Source organism: Lipophrys pholis, assembly GCF_963383615.2.
Source record: "Lipophrys pholis genome assembly, chromosome: 18".
Lineage (NCBI taxonomy): Eukaryota > Metazoa > Chordata > Actinopteri > Blenniiformes > Blenniidae > Lipophrys > Lipophrys pholis.
Genome location: NC_137646.1, coordinates 9,585,433 through 9,608,000, shown reverse-complemented (window position 1 = coordinate 9,608,000; position 22,568 = coordinate 9,585,433). Strand labels below are relative to the sequence as shown.

General features: G+C 43.3%; 1 protein-coding gene across 2 annotated transcripts in view; it reads right to left on the bottom strand.

Annotated features, from left to right (window-relative positions):
* Positions 1-977: 977 nt before the first annotated feature.
* pde5ab (phosphodiesterase 5A, cGMP-specific, b) overlaps positions 978-22,568 on the bottom strand; it is a gene marked incomplete at its 5' end in the record, with an annotated part of 88,931 nt that continues 67,340 nt past the window's right edge. For both annotated transcript variants that reach the window (XM_080486624.1, XM_080486625.1), the window contains 9 exons: positions 978-2,879; positions 2,961-3,044; positions 3,599-3,673; positions 7,561-7,624; positions 10,143-10,220; positions 11,087-11,187; positions 16,991-17,078; positions 19,380-19,474; positions 20,363-20,488. In XM_080486624.1, coding sequence (XP_080342750.1) covers positions 2,760-2,879; positions 2,961-3,044; positions 3,599-3,673; positions 7,561-7,624; positions 10,143-10,220; positions 11,087-11,187; positions 16,991-17,078; positions 19,380-19,474; positions 20,363-20,488 — 831 coding nt within the window. In that variant the 3' untranslated portion in view covers positions 978-2,759. The remainder of the gene's footprint in view (positions 2,880-2,960; positions 3,045-3,598; positions 3,674-7,560; positions 7,625-10,142; positions 10,221-11,086; positions 11,188-16,990; positions 17,079-19,379; positions 19,475-20,362; positions 20,489-22,568) is intronic.

The following is a 22,568-nucleotide window of genomic DNA, read 5'->3' as shown; positions in this document are numbered from 1 at the left end:
AAATGTTTTATTTTGCAGAATCACTGCAGCTTCACTTCATCACTGCAACACTTGGTTTGGAAGTGATATATGGTTTGTAATATCTGCCTTCACTGTTCTCGTGTTTGGCAATTTGCAGACGGTCCCTGAACATTAGAGCGGCTGGAGGCTGAAATTATTCCTGTTAATATAAATCCACGCCTTGTGACTTGTCTAACTTCAGTAATTCCACATGGAGATGTATCATACATTGTGTATGTATTTCACTTTATGTCATCTCATGACTGAGAGACGGAGTCATTTTTCTGGCTCTTCGTCTCTGACTGGTTGGACACCCCTGTACTAGTGACTATGGCTGTGGTGACCAGGACCAGGACCAGAACAGTTCCATTTCGACAGCTGTAGTCAGAAAGTTTTTCCAGTGGCTCTGAGCACTGCCGTCCTTGAAATGGACAAACTGCTACAAAAGTTTAGTATTTTCACTGGAACTCATTGATTTGTAAACAGGGTGTGGGTCTAACCTCACAAGTTGGAGATTCAAACAAAAATCTAGGATACCAGACAGATATTTAACCCAAACCCACTGATTTGTAGAAGATGAACCAGAGGTGAGGTGTTGTGTGTTCTAAGGTTCACTCTTGCAGCCACTGTAGCGTCTCACTCCGTCGCCTGAAGGCTCTGCCAGTGGTGAAAACCTGATCTGGAAGTGGCTGAAGATTCATTTGTACTCGACAACAACCCAGCAAACCTCGGCGAAAAAAGACCTTAGCACAATGACACCGTGTCATTCCCTCAACACACGAGTCGGAAGGCAGAACAGACTGTATTGGAGTGTGATGGTGCCCTCGCTGGCGTCTTATTGGCTGCTTTCTGAGTGAATTCTACATGTTGGCGTTAAGTCACAAGGAGAATCACAACAGAACCCATCTCTCATTATTCACTATGTAAAACAGCTTTTTGTTGGGAAAAGGCAATTATGGGTGCGGAGAGATGCGGTTAAATAAAAATAGACTCTTTTAATCATGAATTGGTCCTATTTTATCACAACAAGGCAGTGGAAACATCTAGACCCAACTCCCTCTGAAACTGCAGGTCTAGTCTTCGGCTCTCTTACAATTTCAGAAAAAGAAAATCTTTTTTTTTTTGCTAAAACAAAACACAATACATTTTCCAAATAAAGTTGTTTCTAAGAAAGATCTTTTAAAAGCAGATGGGATTTTTTTTAAGTATGAAAACTACAATTCCTGTATAAACAATTGTGTGCTCTTGACAATAGGATGACATTACAATATAGACACTCTAATAAATACAGAAGAGAAAAATAAATATGCAAAAGTAAACGACGACAAGTGAAGCATGTAGGAAAGACTGTGCTGTGAACCGAGACACTTCATAGTGTTAATGGATGATGGTGACCCAACGTTTAGTGTGTGATAGGTACAATGTGTGGATGGCCATCCAGCGCTCGCCTACAATCCACTGCCTGTGGCGACGGTGGAGGTGAAAGCCACTCTGTGCAAAAATAAAAATGGCTGTGGTAATAAATATAGCTTAGTGCTGACTGTGTTTACCTGTGAGCTATAGAACCTAGAGTGATGACAAGTCTCACAAAGTCCAACACGATGGCTGCTGAGTATTAAACCATGTTTGTTACCTGACTGAGATTTAAGGGCTCGTACCTGATTATGTGTTAAGGATAATTCCTTAGAAATCCCCGCGGCCCTGGAGAAGAGAATCTAGCCATAGCAGAGTCTGCTAACATGCTACCGGATGTGAATTCTTCGCCACGCTTGAATTACGCTACAAACGTTGAATTATTGGACCGGCAGCAACCATGCTGTCGGTCCAATAATTCAACATTTGTAGAACGATTCAGGTTCCCTGAGGATGAACTCACATTGTACATGTAAAACTTTACTTTCTCTCCTGCAGCATTAATGTAGTTAATTAAAAATCCTGTGCTTTAGCTACTGCCAAGGCTAATAGCATGCTAATATGGATTGTGACAAATTGAAGTTAGTCTTTATCCTCTGATGATATCATTTCCTATTTGAATGTTTAAAGAACAAATCCATGTTTGTCATATCATGGTGAGGATCTTATTACGAAAAGAAAACAGTTCTGTGAGTTTCAAGTCGTCTTGGGGCTGAACGTTAACAGCAGCTGACTGATTCCTCGTTATGAATACAGTGTGAGAGAAAAACCCATATGGCTTGTCCATAGTAAGATTTATGTGATGCACCGACATCACACGCCTATTTATCTGTTCATCATATATCTTTGTTGTTTTTAATTGTGAGCTATTTTAATTACTTTCCCATCCTATTGTGTATTACTTTCAGTTAGATTCTTTTTCCCGGACCTCGAGAGCAGAATTCCGTACCAAGTAACTTAAGTAACTATTGTCCACGTATATACAAGTAGATCGGAAAGCATGTTTAAGGATTACTGAAACTTCAATGGTCTTGTTATTTAAATGAATTTAACTCAGCCATGGTTTGTTGCAGCAACGTTAATTATAAGGTTTTAGCCTGAAAGCATTGTCTTTAAGGAATAATGTGCTTCTGCACCTTTTACTTGAAAAGTAGCTGCTAGCATTGATAGCGTAACCACGTCACTGTTTACACCAGCACTTTACTTTTAGACCAAATTGAGAGTGTTGATCCAGTGTGACTGGAGACTGTGGGGAGCGTGAGCGCTGGTTCGTGGAGGTTTGTGAGACCTGCTGACTGGAGGATTCTGGGTATTGATGTTGATTTAAAGCATGACTGGTGTTGGATTCACGCCAAGCCATTGACCAGTCCTTTCTCGCAATCCTCCGCCAGGCGCTTCCAATGCTGCCGGTTCTTCTGACATCCCTCCAGCAGCGGCGAGCAGAACTCAGACATGCCGGCCAAGGTCTGTGGAAGCAACACCACAGTCCATGAACGTGGGAATTAACGGGAAGATGGAACTGACGAGAGACTGTGACGGTCCAATACCTCATACAACTGAATGCAGATGGCATCAATGAAAGACACTTGCATGCTGGGTATTTTATCTCGTTTCTCGCGATTCATCAGGTCCTGAAGGAAAAGAGACGTTTTATCCATCATTATTGAATCTTTATGCAGCAATATCAAAGTCAGATTCTCCTGAACTTTGAATTACTCATCACGATCCTCACATTCTAATGTAAACAAAAATTTAACAGAATCGACAGGTGAGTGTCATCAGCATTTGTCAACTATGAATATTGGTTCTTCCATTTTTTTTTACAATTTTCTGCAACTACATGCAGTCTAAATAGTCTTTATTCATGCCATCCTCACTTCACCCATTTATCTGCTTTTATTTAAGCTTTGAAAAGCAGAGGACCCAGAAAACACCCCTGAGGGACACCACTGATGCATCATTTTCTTTTCTCACTCCAGGCAAAGTAGTAGTCTTTTTGACTACATTTACTCCAAAAACCTGCAGAACTATTAATATGAGACTAAAAACATGGCAATAGTATAATATTTTCAATTAAAGCTTTAGAAAAGTTGAGGATCCAAAACAGACCTCTGTGGTACACCACAGCCCAATGAGATTCCTCATATCATGTAAAGGAGTTCCTAGAATGAAGCACAATACTTACAATAGGCTCAATGTTCAACTCCTGCCTCTCCTTATCGCCCTGTTCAAAGAACTCAGTGGCAACCAGCTCTGCAATCTGGGTGGGTGGGTGGGTGAGAGTGGGGAAGAGAGAGAGAGAGAGAGAGAGAGAGAGAGAGAGAGAGAGAGAGAGAGAGAGATGAGTTTATGTCCATCCTGAGGCGCCAGACAGTCACAGAGTCAAAGTACAACAACATTTAAGACCAAAGCAAGACATTTCTAGTTTCCTGATTAAGCTAAAGGTGACAAAAGAATACAAGTTAAAACAATTGTTATCAAAAGAATCACCAATATTTTCCCAATGAAAACCTTTTTCATACCAGCTCTTATAAAATGTCTTTACATTTCCACGTCAGCTTTATCTTCTTCTGTCAAACTTCAAGTTGTTATTGTTGTTTTGCTGTGATTCTCACTGCCAACACTATGTCGTCTTCATGGTTTATTTGCTGCAGATCTTACGTCACGTCATCGTCCATAAAGGTTGAAGTAAGAAATGAGGCAGTACAAAGTAAGGAAGTAAAATTATAAAAATGTGTCATAATATGAAGTACAGAAAAAAGAATATTGGCCTTAACAGTACCAAGCTGTTGCTACGTCATTCTCAGTTCGATGTGGACGTTTGGATCTCGGTACATTTCTGTCACTGACTTCAGGAGTCCAGCTAATGGAACGTAGAGCCAGAAGCTTTACAATCACCTTTAAAAACAAACCCAGGAGGCTTATTTTGTCAAAAAGTTTGAGAATGACACAACAACACAGCGGTGACACGCCTCGGACGACCCCGAGAGGAAGAATGAGGAAACGCCTGAAAACGAAGCGTGTGGTAGAAACGAGGTCTGCCAACAGACACACGCCGAGTTAATGGCCTCCGTCTGTGAGCTGAGAGGTAAATAAGATGGCAGTGAAGCCTGTGGCTCCAATCAGCAGTCCTCAGTGTGTGCAGCTCTTGATTGAGTGTGTAATCAAGCCTCTGCAGCAGAGAGACTGACAACACCCAGCCACATACAGTAACCTGAATGAACAGGGTCTGTACTGACTGAACCTGGGATCTATGTGTGTTCCTCCACTACAAGTCACAATAGATGCAGTGGCCAGGAAGTGGTTTCCTACACCTCCAACAAAAGCAGCAGAGAGAGAGCAGCAATTTATGGAAACCTCTAAGTGTGTGACGGTTTGGTTCACTGCTCGTCCAGGAACAGTCCAAACTGAAGGAAACAATCCTGATGGTCACTTAACGAGACAGACCAGTTCAGGGGTACGTCTGAATTGTCCCTCCTCTCTCCTTAACTATCGACTTCTCCTTCACCCCGGAAGTGTTTTGTGGGGCGGCCATGATAAGAACTGTCTGAATTCTCGATAAGCAAAGGAAAGGAGGCTCGTTGCTTCCTTTAGAACCTCCTATAGCATAGGAACCACTGATGCTTCCTTTAGAACCTCCTATAGCATAGGAAACAATGATGCTTCCTTTAGAACCTCCTATAGCATAGGAAACACTGATGCTTCCTTTAGAACCTCCTTTATCCTAGGAACCACTGATGCTTCCTTTACCAAAGGAGATCAGCTCATGCTGCCCCACAATTCCTTGCGGCGACAACATTTAAAGGGACCCGCTTATCGGAGCGTTCAGGGAAACAGGATGACTGAAAAAGGAGCAGATCATGTAAGTTACCAAAGCAATAATCTGCCTTGAACAACTTTAAATCATCTAAAACCCAAATTAACTTTTTGTAGTCTATTTTCAGAAACTTGTAGTTCTTTCCTCACCATGGTGGACGTCACTAACTTGCGCCGCCGTCGCATTATTATGATGTCACCAAGTGAAAGTGCGGTCCGTCTGCCACACCACCGTGATCACCTTTCACTAACTCCTTTAGGAAACCTCCTAACACCTTTCACTAACTCCTTTAGGAAGTCTCCTAACACCTTTCACTAACTCCTTTAGGAAGCCTCCTAACACCTTTCACTAACTCCTTTAGGAAGTCTCCTAACACCTTTCACTAACTCCTTTAGGAAGCCTCCTAACACCTTTCACTAACTCCTTTAGGAAGCCTCCTAACACCTTTCACTAACTCCTTTAGGAAGTCTCCTAACACCTTTCACTAACTCCTTTAGGAAGCCTACTCACACCTTTCACTAACTCCTTTAGGAAGCCTCCTAACACCTTTCACTAACTCCTTTAGGAAGTCTCCTAACACCTTTCATTAACTCCTTTAGGAAGCCTACTCACACCTTTCCTTAACCCTGTGATGTCATCCAGGGGTTAAGGTAAAGTCGATAGATAAGGAGTTAGGAGGGACAATTCGGACGTACCCCAGGTGAGACACATGCTGGAAGATCTCAGCTTCCACTGAGCTGGTGGACCTGATGAGCTTCATGGGAGGAAACATTCACGCTTAGAAGACCAATCACAGCCCTTGTGGTCACACGACGGGGTAGAATGGACCCATCAGTATTTCTTCATAGTTTTGGTCCACTCAGTATCTGCTGGAGGTAAGAAATGTGTCTCCTTGTATGCAGATGATGATGATGTAGTAATTGTAAACGTTGTTGGAGTCGAGCCGTTAACTTCTAAACTCTGGATTATTCCATTGTCACGGTCCATTCTCTCAAGCATGTGCAGGACGAGTTACTATTAACGTGGAGCGTTTCCAGAAAGTTTTCCAGAAAGTTCACTTTCCAGTCACTCCAAACAGCCAAAAGGCAACGAACGTGTAGACGGGCCATAAAAAGCTTTGTTTTCTCAAAGTGCAGGAGGAAATGGTTCCCGGCAGGAGAGAAGCAGTTTGTTGTGACGTGAACGAGGCGCCAGCGTGTGAAAGCAGATTCACTGAGCGCCAGCGCTTGTTTACTGGTTTCCAGCGGTGTCATCCGAGGACAGAGACAAAGCTGGTTATATTAATGAGCACACACACACACACACACACACACACACACACACACACACACACACACACACACACACACACACACACACACACACACACACACACACACACACACACACACACACACACACACACACAGCTCTGCGGCTCCTAACGAGCTGCAGACTAACGAAGGTCACCAGGGAGATGAAGCAGCAGGTGTGTGAGGTCCATCATCACAACTGTGTGTGTGTGTGTGTGTGTGTGTGTGTGTGTGTGTGTGTGTGTGTGTGTGTGTGTAAGACAATAAAAAGATAAATAAAAGAAGCCCTGCAGGTAAAGATCTGGAAGGAATCAGTGAAGAGGAGCCTCTCACAAGTGTTTCACTGACAGACGGACTAATTATCCTTCATTACATGGAAATTTAACTGAACACACTCGTAACCTTTTGCTTTTCTACCCTGAAAATGTGACTTTTATTCCTTTACATCAGCCGGTGATAGTTTCCACCTTGAAAGACAACAATTAGCTGCTCAGCATGAAAATGTTGAATAACAAGCCTTTAAAAAACAATTCTGTGGGTTTTTTCTCCACAAAATGTGTTAAGAATTATTTAATTTACATAAGAATCTAAAAAAGTAAGGCATGCCGTCCATTGGCTTTTTGTTGAGGGAACCAGAGAGCTGACGTTCCTTCTTTATTTGACCAAATTCATCCGAATAATTTCCTCTTGACCGACAGGAAACGCTAAATTTCACTCCACTGGTTCCACTGATGTTATTTGTGAAGTCGGTTTTAGGAGCTGATTAAAAAACCAAAGCAAAAAAACAAATCATATGATTTAAAATGAAGAAAAAACAGTTTTAACCAAGAATTTTCACAGAGTTCAAATAAACCAGAAAATCATAAAAACATCCATTCATCCATCCATTTTCTCCCGCTTATCCGTTTCCAGGTCGCAGGGGTGTCAGTCTGAGCACCGTCACCCAGATCACATTAAGAACCTTCCTGCAGGTGGTGAGCCCACAGGAAGTCATAAAAACATACAAAACAGAAACACGGATGTAAATGTCAGATTTACCCTCTTCTGCACCGGCCAGGGCTTCGTGATCGCTGAGATGTCACATGCAGTCATCAGCATCGACCTGAAGAGGGATACACACACACACACACACACACACACACACACACACACACACACACACACACACACACACACACACACACACACACACACACACACACACACACACACACACACACACACACACACACACACACACACACACACACACACACACACACACACACACAGAGTTCGTACCTTCACATTCACTAATCTCTCACACTGGAGGTTAAGTTTGGCAACATTTATTTTCTTTGGTTTTTTTTTAGATCGCAACAGGAAAATAAATCCCGTCATTTCAGAGCGTCTGACTTAATTGTTTCCTGATTCACTGGGTACGTCCGAAAGGTCCCTCATATCTCCTTATCTATGGACTTTACCTTAACGCCTGGACGACATCACAGGGTTAAGGAAAGGTGTGAGTAGGCTTCCCAAAGGAGTTAGTGAAAGGTATTAGGAGACTTCCTAAAGGAGTTAGTGAAAGGTGTGAGTAGGCTTCCTAAAGGAGTTAGTGAAAGGTATTAGGAGACTTCCTAAAGGAGTTAGTGAAAGGTGTGAGTAGGCTTCCTAAAGGAGTTAGTGAAAGGTATTAGGAGACTTCCTAAAGGAGTTAGTGAAAGGTGTTAGGAGGCTTCCTAAAGGAGTTAGTGAAAGGTGATCACGGTGGTGTCGCAGATGGACCGCACTTTCACTTGGTGACGTCATAAAAATGCGACGGCGGCGCAAGTTAGTGACGTCCACCATGGTGGGGAAAGAACTACAAGTTTCTGAAAATGAACTACAAAAAGTTAATTTGGGTTTTAGATGATTTAAAGTTGTTCAAGGCAGATTATTGCTTTGGTAACTTACATGATCTGCTCCTTTTTCAGTCATCCTGTTTCCCTGAACGCTCCGATAAGCGGGTCCCTTTAAATGTTGTCGCCGCAAGGAATTGTGGGGCAGCATGAGCTGATCTCCTTTGGTAAAGGAAGCATCAGTGGTTCCTAGGATAAAGGAGGTTCTAAAGGAAGCATCAGTGTTTCCTATGCTAAAGGAGGTTCTAAAGGATGCATCAGTGTTTCCTATGCTAAAGGAGGTTCTAAAGGAAGCAACGAGCCTCCTTTCCTTTGCTTATTGAGAATTCAGACAGTTCTTATCATGGCCGCCACACAAAACACTTCCGGGGTGAAGGAGAAGTCGATAGTTAAGGAGAGAGGAGGGACAATTCACACCAAGTGTTTGTGTCCTGATGTGTAGCAGCTGTTGGTGGAGCTGTAAATGTTGGTCATCACCAGTGGATATGTGGGTTGTTTTGTGCATTATTGTGGTGACATGAATGTGAGCCTGCACTGCAGCAGCCACAAACCCAAAGGACCTCAGTTTCACACTCCTCCAGAGCCAATGGGATTAAAGCAGGTCAGCTTCACCTCCACCTGGAAACTACCAGGTCTGAGGCTGTGGGTGGAGGTGAAGAGTTGTTTGCGGTGAGCTCTACTTTGAGGACGTGTGGTCAGTGTGTCCACTACCCAACAATCAGGATGATGGAGACTGGAAGATCTTCTGCTTCAGCTGATTGGTATTAACACGTCCTGAGCCTCATTATTCACTCTGGAGTTTCTGCTGGTTTACACAACAACGTTTCACGTGACAACACCTAATCCATTTAAAAAAGTGTTGCGTTACCATTACAGCGGACACACTGACAACCATGCAGTTAGTCTGCCGGGCCACGGGAGGGCGCTGTCACTTCTTCTTGTAATGAAACCACACAGATGTGGAGAGAACAAAATGCTATAAACGTGAACAAAACCAAGAGAACCTTACATTCTAGTGGACTGAAGAGGAATCGGATGCCATCAAGGGTGAATCTCAACCATTAAACTACCAATATGGACGATCAAACTAGAATACGAGTAGTATACGAATACGAGTCAAACCACTAAAGGTTGGCCATGTTTGTTTACAGGTGCATGAGCGAAAGGAACTATTTACCACGGGAAGGGAGGGAGAGATGAGCAGTAACAGGCTCTGTAGCCTGCATCAGTCTCTGCAGGAGGGAATCGTGGCCCTGAAAGACTCTTTCCACCTCGGGAGCCGGCATAAAAACTTCATTGACACAGTGGATCAGAACACCGGTGTCGTGTAAAAGTGAAGAAAGCTTTGCGGATACACTCGCATTCCTTGTCGTGTGAACAGGGCCTGAGAGGAGCTTCTGGCAGATGGCTGCGCACGGTTTTCATTTGGAGTTAATGAAAATATGATGTATGTTTTTATTTCAACAATGCATTTGTGTTAAGAACCCAGAACAATGTATTTTCTCTGTCAATGAGAAACAGCTGATTCTACAGTTTATCTGACTAGTTCAAATATTGCTTCATTTAAAAGGTAAAAAAATGACTTTTTGCTCGAAAACAACCCAGAGACGGCCTACCACCAAACACAGCCTGGATCATATTCATTGGATAGTGTCGGGTTCTTCTCGTGAACAGCTCATGTACTAGGTGTAAGAATACATTTTGAAAATCTTCCTGATGTTGTCGGTGCAAATCCGTCCTCACCTCAGTAAGCCTCTGTGACTTTCATCTTCCCAGACAAACTGGCTGTTCTTGGTGAGCTCAAAGAACTCCCCCCGCCTCCTGAAACAACACACAACACACGCACGCACGCACGCACACACGCACGCACACACACACACACACACACGCACACACACACACACACACAGACACACACACACACACACACACACACACAGAGGTAATTATCCTCGTATATAATCCACTCACCACTGTAACCACCGACTGTCTAGACTCAAAGTCATGAGATAAGAGCTGAAATCACCAGTGAAGATAAATGAACCGAAACAAGAAAAGGAGGTCATGAAAGAGGAAAACATAGATGCAACATGTGAGATATCTACTCTGAACGATGAAACGTTTTTTCTTTTTTGACTGTGGAGTGCAGAAATGATCATTTAAGTTATTTTCAGTGTCAGTTGTAAGCTGCAGATGTAAATTAGCTTCAGGCTGACTGTGTTTTAAAGGAATCAATGGTGTTAGAAGTCACATAAAATCACAGGTTAAAAAACACACATCACCAAGTTATTAAAGAGTGTTTCAACTTGAAGCCATGAATCAGTCATGTCAGCCTTTAAACCCCTCCATCTCTGAAACACCAAAACACTACAGTGGAGCCAAGTTCAGACACAACTACTCAGGTACAAACACAGAGGATCATTGAAATAAAGCCACCAGGCAGGTTCCAAGGTTCTGACAAACTGGTCAGTTTGGAATTAATAACTAAATGTGGAAACAATTACACAACACTGGAGAAGGAACAAGATGTTGAAGGAACTAGATTTTCATTAGCAATCCTCTTTATTTGAAGTGCTGATCTTTAGTGATCAGCTTCAGTCAAACTGCCCCACCCCTTTTCCTCCATGCCCCTCCTCTTTACCACTCTCAAGCCAGCCTTCCATCTGGGCTTGACGTCTGGTACCTACTTCATGTACAGAGCAAGGTCAGTGGCCAGAATAGCCCTCTCGATCATCTTCAGAGTGGCCTTGTACTCGTCCAGGGAGAGGCCGCTCAGGATCTGGTTTCCCTGGAGAGAAAAGAGAAGAGGTTGAGTCAGGAAGAGCTGCACGTCGTGTCCTCTGTCGGATGAGATGAAACCCTCAGAGGAGTAGATAGTATAAACTGATTACGTCAATAAAATACCCTGCAAAGCACATGCACATACATCCAACCACCTAATCCTGAGTCCATGCAAGCACACCTCTGGATCTGTCACTTTCAAATGCATTGAAACATCAAAATGCTGAGCACAGTTTTGCACCGGGACTTTCTCGCTGTGAGCAGCGGCGGCGGCAGCGGCAGTGGCAGCGGCAGGTGCGGAGGCGGAGGCGGAAACGGAGGCGGAGGCAGCGGCGGGGGGCGGCGGCGGCGGCAACAGTGGGTTAAGTGGTGCCGAGGAGTCTGGAGTGTATTTACAGTTTGTTTTCAGGCCATAAAGATTAGAGAGGGCAGAGAGTCACTGGAGTTTATTGGGCCATCGAAGCATTGAGCAGCTGGAAATGATCAGAAAAGGACTTTTAAGATCAAGAGACACAGTGACTCGGCATTAATGAGCGAGGACCTGCTCTGTGTGGAGACGACTGGTGCTCCTAAACCTCATCCGTCTGAACTCTGACCCAGTTGGACGGTTTTTAAGTTAGAAGAGTTTTCTGCGCTCCTCCTGCTTCACCACATCTGAATCTAATGATCATGTGACCATCAAGCTGCTGACAAACACAAGTAATGAGCTTCATTGCAGTCCAGTGCGCCGCCGCAGGGAGCTGGAAATTCTTTCTGGTCATGCAGCATGACCAAATTCATTGGCTCCAGACAGAAAAACTTATTGCATGAGGTGATAACGAGAGTTGAAGTTTTGTCCTTGGCATTAAAAGTTGAATTGCAGATCCCTTTTGTCCGAATTCTTGGGAGGAGAGTGAACTTCACCTCTGAGCATCGAATTCTGCTGCGCTCATGACGAGGTCAACCAACCAAAGGAAGGTGTGAAGGTTCGTCCAGTCATGAAGGGAACATCCAGAAGGCCTTCGAGACCTTCAACCAACATGAAGTGATCAGATCGTTCTCGAGTCGGAACAGGAATGACTGGGACCTTCGACAGCAGGATGAATATGAAGGAGAAGGCAGATTGCCTTGTTCTGGTTGGGCCTGGTTTAGTCTCGTGGTGAGAGTGATGAGACTCAGCTTCAAATAAATGGTCATGAGAAGGACAGGCTCTCACAGAGGGGCTGTATCGTACGTTCTGTGAAAGACCAAGACTTTTCTTGGACTCTGAAGAAGTCGCCATGTCCTGGTGGATCGTTGCAGGGTGGCTCCTTGGCCAGAGACTTCTCCTTTCGCCATCATGGGATTTGGGTGGTTTTGGTTGTTCCACTTCGAGATCTTCGAGATCTTCGAGATCTTCGAGATCTTCGACACTTCCAGACTTCCAGACTTCCAGACTTCCAGACCTCCAGACCTTCCAGACCATTGGGCTTCAGGTGACTGAGTTGGGTTGACTTGGGTTTCTGGCCATGCTGGGTTAAACCCCAGTAGTGGTTTCATATTCCTGCTTTACCGGACTAAATGGCTCCTATTGAAGAAGTTCTTAAAGAACCAATGGTTCCTCGCTCTTCACTGCTGATGTCCAGGGAGTGTCCGATATAGAGTTCTTCCCTGTACTCGTCCTCCTGCACCGGCTGCTACTGGTCGGATCATGACAGTGCTTTGCTATGTTCAGTGAATAATGGTTCTTTCCTGTGGACGATAACTAGAGGCTCTTCAGTTGTGATTCTTTTTTACCGATCATTGTGAAGAACAAAAAATGCCATTGGGCTCAAAATCAGATTTTATTTTAAAAGAGTGAGCGGCTCGGTGTCAGCTGAGGAGATTAAAATGTCTGAGTGTGAATCCTCAGTGTTTCTGAGCTGAATGCTACTCCCACCAGCCAGAGGCGTGCTAATGCTAACTCCCAAAGTATCTGGTTCATTCTTGATTAGACGGCTGGATTGATGGAGGACCAAGTGATAAGTTGCAGTTTCAATTCTCATATACAGGTACTTCTCAAAAATTTAGCATATTGTGATAAAGTTCATTATTTTCCATAATGTAATGATAAAAATTAGACTTTCATATATTTTAGATTCATTACACACAACTGAAGTAGTTCAAGCCTTTTATTGATTTAATATTGATGATTCTGGCAAAAAAGTAAAGAAAAACCAAAAATCCCCATCTCAAAAAATTAGCATATCATGAAAAGGTACTCTAAATGAGATATTAACCTAATCATCTGGAGCACCACACCCACCCTTGAATCAAAGAATTAACTCTAAACACCTGCAAAAGATTCCTGAGGCTTTTAAAACTTCCCAGCTGTTTCATTACTCAAAACCGAACTCATGGGTAAGACTACCGACCTGACTGCTGTCCAGAAGGCCATCATTGACACCCTCAAGCAAGAGGGTAAGACACAAAAAGAAATTTCTGAGCGAATAGGCTGTTCCCAGAGTGCTGTATCAAGGCACCTCAGTGGGAAGTCTGTGGGAAGAGAAAAGTGTGGCAGAAAACGCTGCACAACCAGTAGAGGTGACCGGACCCTGAGGAAGATTGTGGAGAAGGACCGATTCCAGACCTTGGGGGACCTGCGGAAGCAGTGGACTGAGTCTGGAGTGGAAACATCCAGAGCCACCGTGCACAGGCGTGTACAGGAAATGGGCTACAGGTGCCACATTCCCCAGGTCAAGCCACTTTTGAACAAGAAACAGCGGCAGAAGCGCCTGACCTGGGCTACAGAGAAGCAACACTGGACTGTTGCTCATTGGTCCAAAGTACTTTTTTCGGATGAAAGCAAATTTTGCATGTCATTCGGAAATAAAGGTTCCAGAGTCTGGAGGAAGACTGGGGAGAAGGACATGCCAAAATGCCTGAAGTCCAGTGTCAAGTAACCACAGTCAGTGATGGTCTGGGGTGCCATGTCAGCTGCTGGTGTTGGTCCACTTTGTTTTATCAAGGGCAGGGTCAATGCAGCTAGCTATCAGGAGATTTTGGAGCACTTCATGCTTCCATCTGCTGAAAAGCTTTATGGAGATGAAGATTTCCTTTTTCAGCATGACCTGGCACCTGCTCACAGTGCCAAAACCACTGGCAAATGGTTTACTGACCATGGTATTACTGTGCTCGATTGGCCCGCCAACTCTCCTGACCTGAACCCCATTGAGAATATGTGGGATATTGTGAAGAGGAAGTTGAGAGACACCAGACCCAACACTGTGGATGAGCTTAAGGCCGCTATCAAAGCATCCTGGGCCTCCAGAACACCTGAGCAGTGCCACCGGCTGATTGACTCCATGCCACGCCGCATTGAAGCAGTCATTTCTGCAAAAGGATTCCCGACCAAGTATTGAATGCATAACTGAACATAATTATTTGAAGGTTGACTTTTTTTTGTATTAAAAACACTTTTCTTTTATTGGTCAGATGAAATATGCTAATTTTTTGAGATGGGGATTTTTGGTTTTTCTTTACTTTTTTGCCAAAATCATCTATATTAAAACAATAAAAGGCTTGAACTACTTCAGTTTTGTGTAATGAATCTAAAATAAATCAAAGTCTAATTTTTATCATTACATTATGGAAAATAATGAACTTTATCACAATATGCAAATTTTTTGAGAAGTACCTGTATGTGGTGGATACAGGCCGTGTGCACACAGTCAAAGTTTCTATTTAAGCTCACGTTTCAACACCTTTTTACTACCATTTAAATTTAAAATACACACCGACTGTTGAGAAGGAGACGCCAGACTTCTGACCACGAACAGGTTCCTGAATGGTACTTGAGCTGCAACCCAGTTTCCTTTTGAACCTTTTAAGTTCACTTTAACAAGAGGAAAAACAGGAAAGACACTTCCAGTGAAGATGTTCTTGAGTCTTTTCTCATCCACAGAAACACGATGGCAGAATCCTTGATTCAACTCAACATGCTCTGCTAACGTGGCACACTGCATGTTAAAACAGGAACGCTGAAGATGATCCAGAGGGAAAGTCTTCATAACTCCAGTCCCACAAACATGAACACTACTCAGACTTCTGATGTTTTAAACAACTTGGATGCAGCAGAAAACCAGTTTAAATTCACAACAAAATGTATTTTTCGATGGGTTTAGAGCAGCTTCTAACAGAATCCTTAAAACGGTGGAGCTTTGATAAAGCATGGGCAGAGGTGAAGATACTGTTACTCTGAGATTTCCTATCTGGCAGACGTGGACGACTGGTCGAACCAAACTCGTTTCTTAAAGTTCAGGCACGATTGGTACTGGAGGGTTTGAGAAGACGTAGTATTTCTTTCAGCTGGTTTTTGGTTTAGTCTAGAATTCTAGAAGAGTCCAGAAGAGTTGGAGTGGTCAAAGCCCATGAAAGACTTTTTAATAGCTTAAAGCACGTAAAACGGGATTACATCAAACATCTGTCATTTTACGGGATCATGAGGCGAGCTCTCATTACTTTTATAATGTGGGCAGTTATCAAATCATGAATTTGTGGTAGAGACTTGTACACTGTGTCGGGGACTTGAAGCAGGTTGTTTTGCAGAGACACGACGAGAGGAAACAGAACGTCGGCCCGGAGTGTCACACACACTCACTGCAGCTGAGGCGGCGGCCTGCACGGTCACAATGAGGCTGACATCAGAGTGAGAGAAGGAAATGTGCCCAGTAATTTTGCTCGTACTCTTCCTCCTGCTTCTGCATTTACATCCGAGATGATGGTGGTGGTTCCTCTTCTGAATGTCTGTCTCAAACTCCACCTTTCAAGAAGCAGCACTGCAGCAGCTGTCATCACGATCTACACTTCTGTGTTTGATATCAACAAGCTGGAATATTTCTGTTAAACCAAATAAAGCTCACAAATATAGTTTAGTCCTTATATTTTACTATAATTTACTGCATCTCAGTTTATATCAGAAAGGTTCTTATGCCAATGCAGCGGCGTAACAGAAGTCAGTGAAGATGAATACTGGATTAGTTTTATTTACTGAAGAAAAACGACATGAAAAAGAAACAGCAACCAGTGTAAAGAAGATATGTGAAGTGATTGTTCAAAATCAAAGCTGCAGGAAAGAGCAACAGAAAAGTCTTTAGGATCTAAGACAATAAGGAAAATACCAGAAAATATCTCATAATAAAGTCCACTGATCAAAGTTAAGGGGAGGAAACGTGTGTGTGTGTGTGTGTGTGTGTGTGTGTGTGTGTGTGTGTGTGTGTGTGTGTGTGTGTGTGTGTGTGTGTGTGTGTGTGTGTGTGTGTGTGTGTGTGTGTGTGTGTGAACTTTGCCTACCTGATTACACAGTTGATTACTTCCAACTGTTTGAAGATGCTGGCGTGTCACAACACCTCATTACACACAGACACACACTCACTTCTCTGATCGGCTGAACTGGACCATCAGTGCTTTTCTATCTTTTCTGTGAGGCTTTACATCTCATCACTGTTCTGATGGAGCTGCATCGACTTTATTGATGATATATCGATTGACAGTGTAAACCGAAAGTATGGAGCTAGTTTACCAACAGAGGAACTTTTTCAACTGTGCTGTCTGACAAGAAGAGTTTTATGAAATAGTTCTGAAGTCAAAAGTGCCAACTGACAACTCTTCTGCAACACAATGATGAGAAGGAACTAAAAGATTTTCTCCCAGGAATTAATAAAGTGCTTCTAATTCTGCAACTGAAATCCTTTAACTGCCATTATCAGCAAGTTCTGAAAGCCTCTGGCCACACTGAGAAAACATCTGTTTCCTCAAACGTGACACTGGAGTGTGTGAATGCGTGTGTGTGCGTGTGTGTGTGCGAAACCTACCGGGCTGTTGAGGATCATGAGGCACTGGTCGAAGTGGTGATGCTCCATGGTGGAGTGGCAGTAGAGGTGGGCCAGTGGGTGGTCACTCCTGCACAAAACAACAATAAATACAAATGAGACGCATCAGTTGCTGTTTCACAAAAATGGCACCGACCACAAGATTATGCACATCTCACTGGTAGCATGTCACTGATGGCGTTGATTGATCTGTGTCATTGATCCAACAATGTCCTGAGAACCTTCTGTAGAGGAGGTTTTTCTTGTTTTACCAAATAAACATCAAAGCATCACTCAGTTGTTACAGGTTAGTCGGTTGCATAGCCATGATGTGATTTCTCTACTGCACCACCTCCCAAAGTGGACTGAACCATGTTGAGGTGGAGGACAGGGTTGGACTTGGATAATGCTGGAAGAAGACTGTGCTCATAAAGGGATGGGCATGGTCAGCAGAAGATGTTGGGCTTTAAACCACATCTGGTACCAAGGAGAACAAAGTAAATCTCCCCTGCATCGTGGCAGCAGAGACGTGACCTGTTGATACGGATCAGGATGGATCCACCCTTCAAATTGTTACAACAAATTCTGAGCTGACGAATAGCACGCCCACTCCAGGTAGGGGGAGTACTTCCACAGGTGGAGGAGTTTAAGTATCTTGGGATCTTAATCATGAAGGATGGAGGAGTGATGTTAAGATGGTCCACTGATTAGGACAGACGGCTGCAGTAAAGAAGTCACCAGTGTGGTGAAGAGGAGCTGAGCTGTGAAGCAAAGCTTCATCTCCACCCTCAGAGAAGGTCGTGAACTGGACCATCTCCACCCTCAGGGAAGGTCATGAACTTTGGATGACTGACTCCTGAACTCCCTCCATCCGTAACATGACCCCAGTTCTTCATAAACACCACATTCATTTCAAAATCCTACTCCTGAGATTCAAGCCCCTCCATAACCTGGCTGACCTCCTCCACATCCACCGCACTCTCAGATCAGCCTCCTCTCTCAGCCTCACCGTCCCTCCGGTCTGCATGACCACCATGGGGCCCCGAGCCTTCAGCCGCTCTGCCCCTCACCGCTAGAACTCTCTCCCACCCAACATCAGATCATTTAATCTCGAGACTGTTTTGAATCTCACCTCAAAACTTTTCTTTTCAAACCAGCATGTTCACTTTAAACCATGTCTACTGGGAATGCCTGAATGCCTTGTTGTTTTACTGCTACTACTTGTTTTTAACTGCATTTTTAACATGTGTTTTGTACAGTGTTGAGTGTTTTGAAAGGCACTAAAATGTTCTCTATACTGCCACTGAGGGAACAGAGACAGGTGGATATGCAGATGATGGTGAGGTAAATGGTCATCAAGGTAAACTGCTGTTTTGTCCATTCACTTGCACAAGTACTGGACTGCAGTACACATGTGTAGTACTGCACATTCCAGAGAAGTTGGGTTTTCCTGTTTACAGGCAGAGCGGTGCGTTTTAAACACTGAGCACACTGGATGGTTTTAAAAAGAAAGACTCTTGGTTCTGTTCTGAGGTGACAGCTGTGACACCAGCTGTGACACCAGCAGGGATACCAGTAGTGGTACCGCAGTCAGTGGTACCAGCTGGGATACCAGCAGGGATACCACTAGTGGTACCAGCAGTAATACCAGCAGTCAGTGGTATCAGCTGTGATACCAGCAGTAATACCAGCAGTCAGTGGTACCAGCTGTGATACCAGCAGTCAGTGGTATCAGCTGTGATAGTGATACCAGCAGTCAGTGGTACCAGTGGTCAGTGGTACCAGCTGTGATACCAGCCGTGATACCAGCAGTCAGTGGTACCAGCAGTCAGTACTACCAGCAGTCAGTACTATCAGCAGTCAGTACTACCAGCAGTCAGTACTACCAGCAGTCAGTAGTACCAGCAGTGGTCTTCTACTGCTTCAAGCTGTTGTTTAAGGACAAAGGCTGCACACATCAACCTAAAGGAGCTTTGAGGTGCTGGAAACAGGAACTGACCAAACTGACCAAAAATACCATCGCTGTGCCAAACTTCAGGACTTGAAATTGTGACTGTGAAAAGAGAATCAACAACATAAAAAAACAAAAAACGTTTTGCCATTATGGGGCAATGTGTGTGGGATTTTGAGAGAAAAAATGAATTAAATTTATTTTGGAATAAGGCTGCATGTGGAAAAGGTGAAGCGCTGTGAATACCTTCCACATGCACTGGATTCCTGCCTTGTGATTGGATGATGAGATATTAGCATTAACATTACAGTGGACCAGTTGTCCAACACAAATTGGGATGAATCTTTTCACAACAAGCTCATGTTCAAGCCTGAGCTGTTTGACACAAACACCATCACATGAACATCCAGTGTATCTGCAGACGGCGGTCTGCTCCTGTACCTTTGGATGTAGGAGTTGTTCACTCCTCTGTGGTCCAGGTCATGGCTGAGGGTTGCGATCATCAAGGCCAAAACCTCCAGATCACTCAAGTAATTCTGTCAACGAGACAAATGAGGTGGTTACAAGAGGGAACACGAGCCGAGAACAAAGACTGGAAGCGGGACCAAACAGTGAAAATCCATCCAAATGATGACAACTGGTTAACAGATGATAATGTGCTGCTGCAGGCCGTGTGGGCGCTGAGCTCACAGCCTGAAGTGGACTGACTGGATCTGCTGATGAGAACAGCTTTCCTCTCAGAGCTGCCAGAGGGGCTGCAGCCGGTACTGGATGTTCAGATAGCCGGGATTATGCTCCAAGTTACACCAGTCCTAAACAACCTAGACGATGAAACCAGATAAACACTCTGGTGTCTGGACTTCACTGTGCTGCTCTGGCAGTGCAGGTCCACTGCTCCCTTTTTAAAATCTGATATAGTTAGATAACTAGTCATTACAACAGGAAGGAAACAAACTGAGCGTATTTAATAGAGAAAGAACGTCCTGGTGTGCGGAGAATTATCTGAGATAGTCGAGTTCAATAAATTCTTTTTCACAACAGTCTTGTGACATGATGGAGTCATTCCTGATCTCCTCCAGCCAATTAATGTACTTGAGCTTTAATTATGTGTCAGTCCTAAACCGGGCTCCAGTGTTTGGAGGAACAGACTTTTGTTGAACTTCAGAAACATATTTTGAAATGAGAGACGGTTGTTAGGAGTAAAGAAATTACGAGATGTACAACACTGAGCTTCCCACTAATGCATGTGAATGTCCAGTGTTTGTGTTTGACCAGAAGATGATTCAGGAGGTTTGAAAACAAAAAGCATGTTGGACCACAGAACTTAATGTCATTGTCGTTTCTAGACGGGATGAAGCAGCGTTCAGTGTGAGATCCAGGCGGCAGGCCTGGATGACGGCGGTGGCGGCGGCGGCGGTGCTCACCTGGAAGCGTCCCGACTTCAGAAGTGCAAACATGCACTGGGCTGTGTTGAAGGCGTGTCTCCAGTTGTGGTAGGCAACGTTTTTCCTGTAGTTCTTCTTCACGCTCAGAATCCACTGACATAAACTCTACAGAAAGACCGAACGGATGGAGGAGGAGTATTAATACACTTTGATTCACACTGAACACGTTAAAGGCTTTAAGAGCTGGTGAACACATCTCGTCCCTGATTGGTCAGCTTTAAGAAACACTCCTAATAGCAGCAAGTCTGCTGTGTTTGCATCCAGATGGTGTAATTTGACATCAGCCTCATTGACTTTGTGTGACCCTACATAGTAAGACTTTCCGTGACGCAGTAACTGGACTTACAGCAGACAGTCGTTGGGTCTTTCACCTCCCTGAACTCATAATCTCACTTTAAAGGTTTGATAAGGATGAAAACTCAACATAGAAAATTTGTATCTGCAACAGGGGAAATAAACACAAGACAAACTAAAGCATGTGTTCTTCTTACATTGACAATGAAGTGTACGAGTCAGAGAACCTCAGTAAACTGTAACGCGCATGTTGTAAAATCCACAAAAATGAAGTAAACAAGGTTGAAAAGCTCCAGGGAGCGGAAGTCAGGTGACCGGTGTTGATGTGTTCGCTGCTTTGAATCTAATCTTCACATTACAGCCTCATTTCCTCCTGTATTAATACACTGATATTGATTGGCGTAGCTTGAAATGCTCATTCAGCGTAGGTTCATGATGTGCTTTAGGGCTGCATAAAGAAATTAACAAATGTTCAATCACAAATCCACCTTACATTCACTGAGCACAATACAACAAAGAGCCATTCGTATAGTAAATAATGTAGCATATCACGAACACACCAATATACTGTTTTTAAAACTACACACCTTAAAGTTTGGGGATCTGGTAGAATTTAAGATTGCACAAAAAATATATAAAGGAATAAATAAACTGCTCCCTGTAAACATACACAAACTATTTAAAGACAGTTTCAACTTTTCAAACTGTTCAACTTTAGAGGGAAACTAAACTTGAAACAGAATTCTGCTTGGACCAATTTAAAAAGTACGTGTGTTTCCATTTGTAGGCTGGTTTTGTGGAATGGTCTTTACAACAAGATTAAACAAAGTATGAATATAAGACAATTAAAAACAATTTACAAAAGATATATCTTTGAAAAATACAGAAATGAAGGAGGAGAATGTAAATCTCAGATGTTAATGGGACTGGTTCATTTTGTTCTTTTTTGTGTTTTTTATTATTATGTTTTCATAAATAGCTCGACTGGAGTAGTTTTTTGTTTTTTGTTTTCTTTTGTATTGCCTGTTTAGTTACTTTGTTGGATTTTGTAATTGTCAATGGGTGAAGAATGGGGGTAGGACTTGATAAGCCCAGGCTTCTTCCTATCCCTTTTCGAGCGAGTCAAAGTGTATTATATCAAAATGGGCTTTTTTATTTTATTTATTTATTTTTTCCTTTTCTTTCTTTTCCATTTGTTTTGTCTAATTTTGAATTGTTCATTCATTCGTTCGAAATAAATAAATAAAATAAAATAAAATTATTCACTCAAGCCAATTGCCACATGCTGCATTTATATGCACTTCAGTGACCAGGAAGCACTAATTGGATTTGTGATGGAGAACCTTGGTGACAGTAACTGCAGGATTAGATTTCCTGTGGTAGATTTCTCCCGGAGAACAGATTTCTCTGAGAGATAAGCTGTAAATGTTTCTGCTCAACTAACTGCCTTCATGTGCAGAGAGGATTTTCTCAAATATATAAATATATGCATTCAAAGACCAGAACAAGCTAATCAGTGTCAATACGGTGGACAGCAGGAGCAGCAAAGTGACAACAAAAGCCAAAAGCCAATAGTCATCTGAAGGTCCACAGGCCAGCAGGATTCTCTTCAGAAAGACTTTGGATTGATCATCAAACACTCGCTACCAATTTCAGCCCCAAAAGGTTTTGCTGAGGATATTTGACCTGTTTGAAAGTGGCGAGTCAGCACTCTGCAAGCTAATCAACGCTCTCTGCTGTGACTGTGGAGCTCAACACAGACAGCGTACCCACAATGCACCACAGAACTGCAAAGCCATTCTTCAGATGATCGAATTAGGGCTAATTTTTTCAAGAGGGACTATTATAATCAAACGATAAGATGTTGTGGAGTGGAGCATCTGGGCCAGTG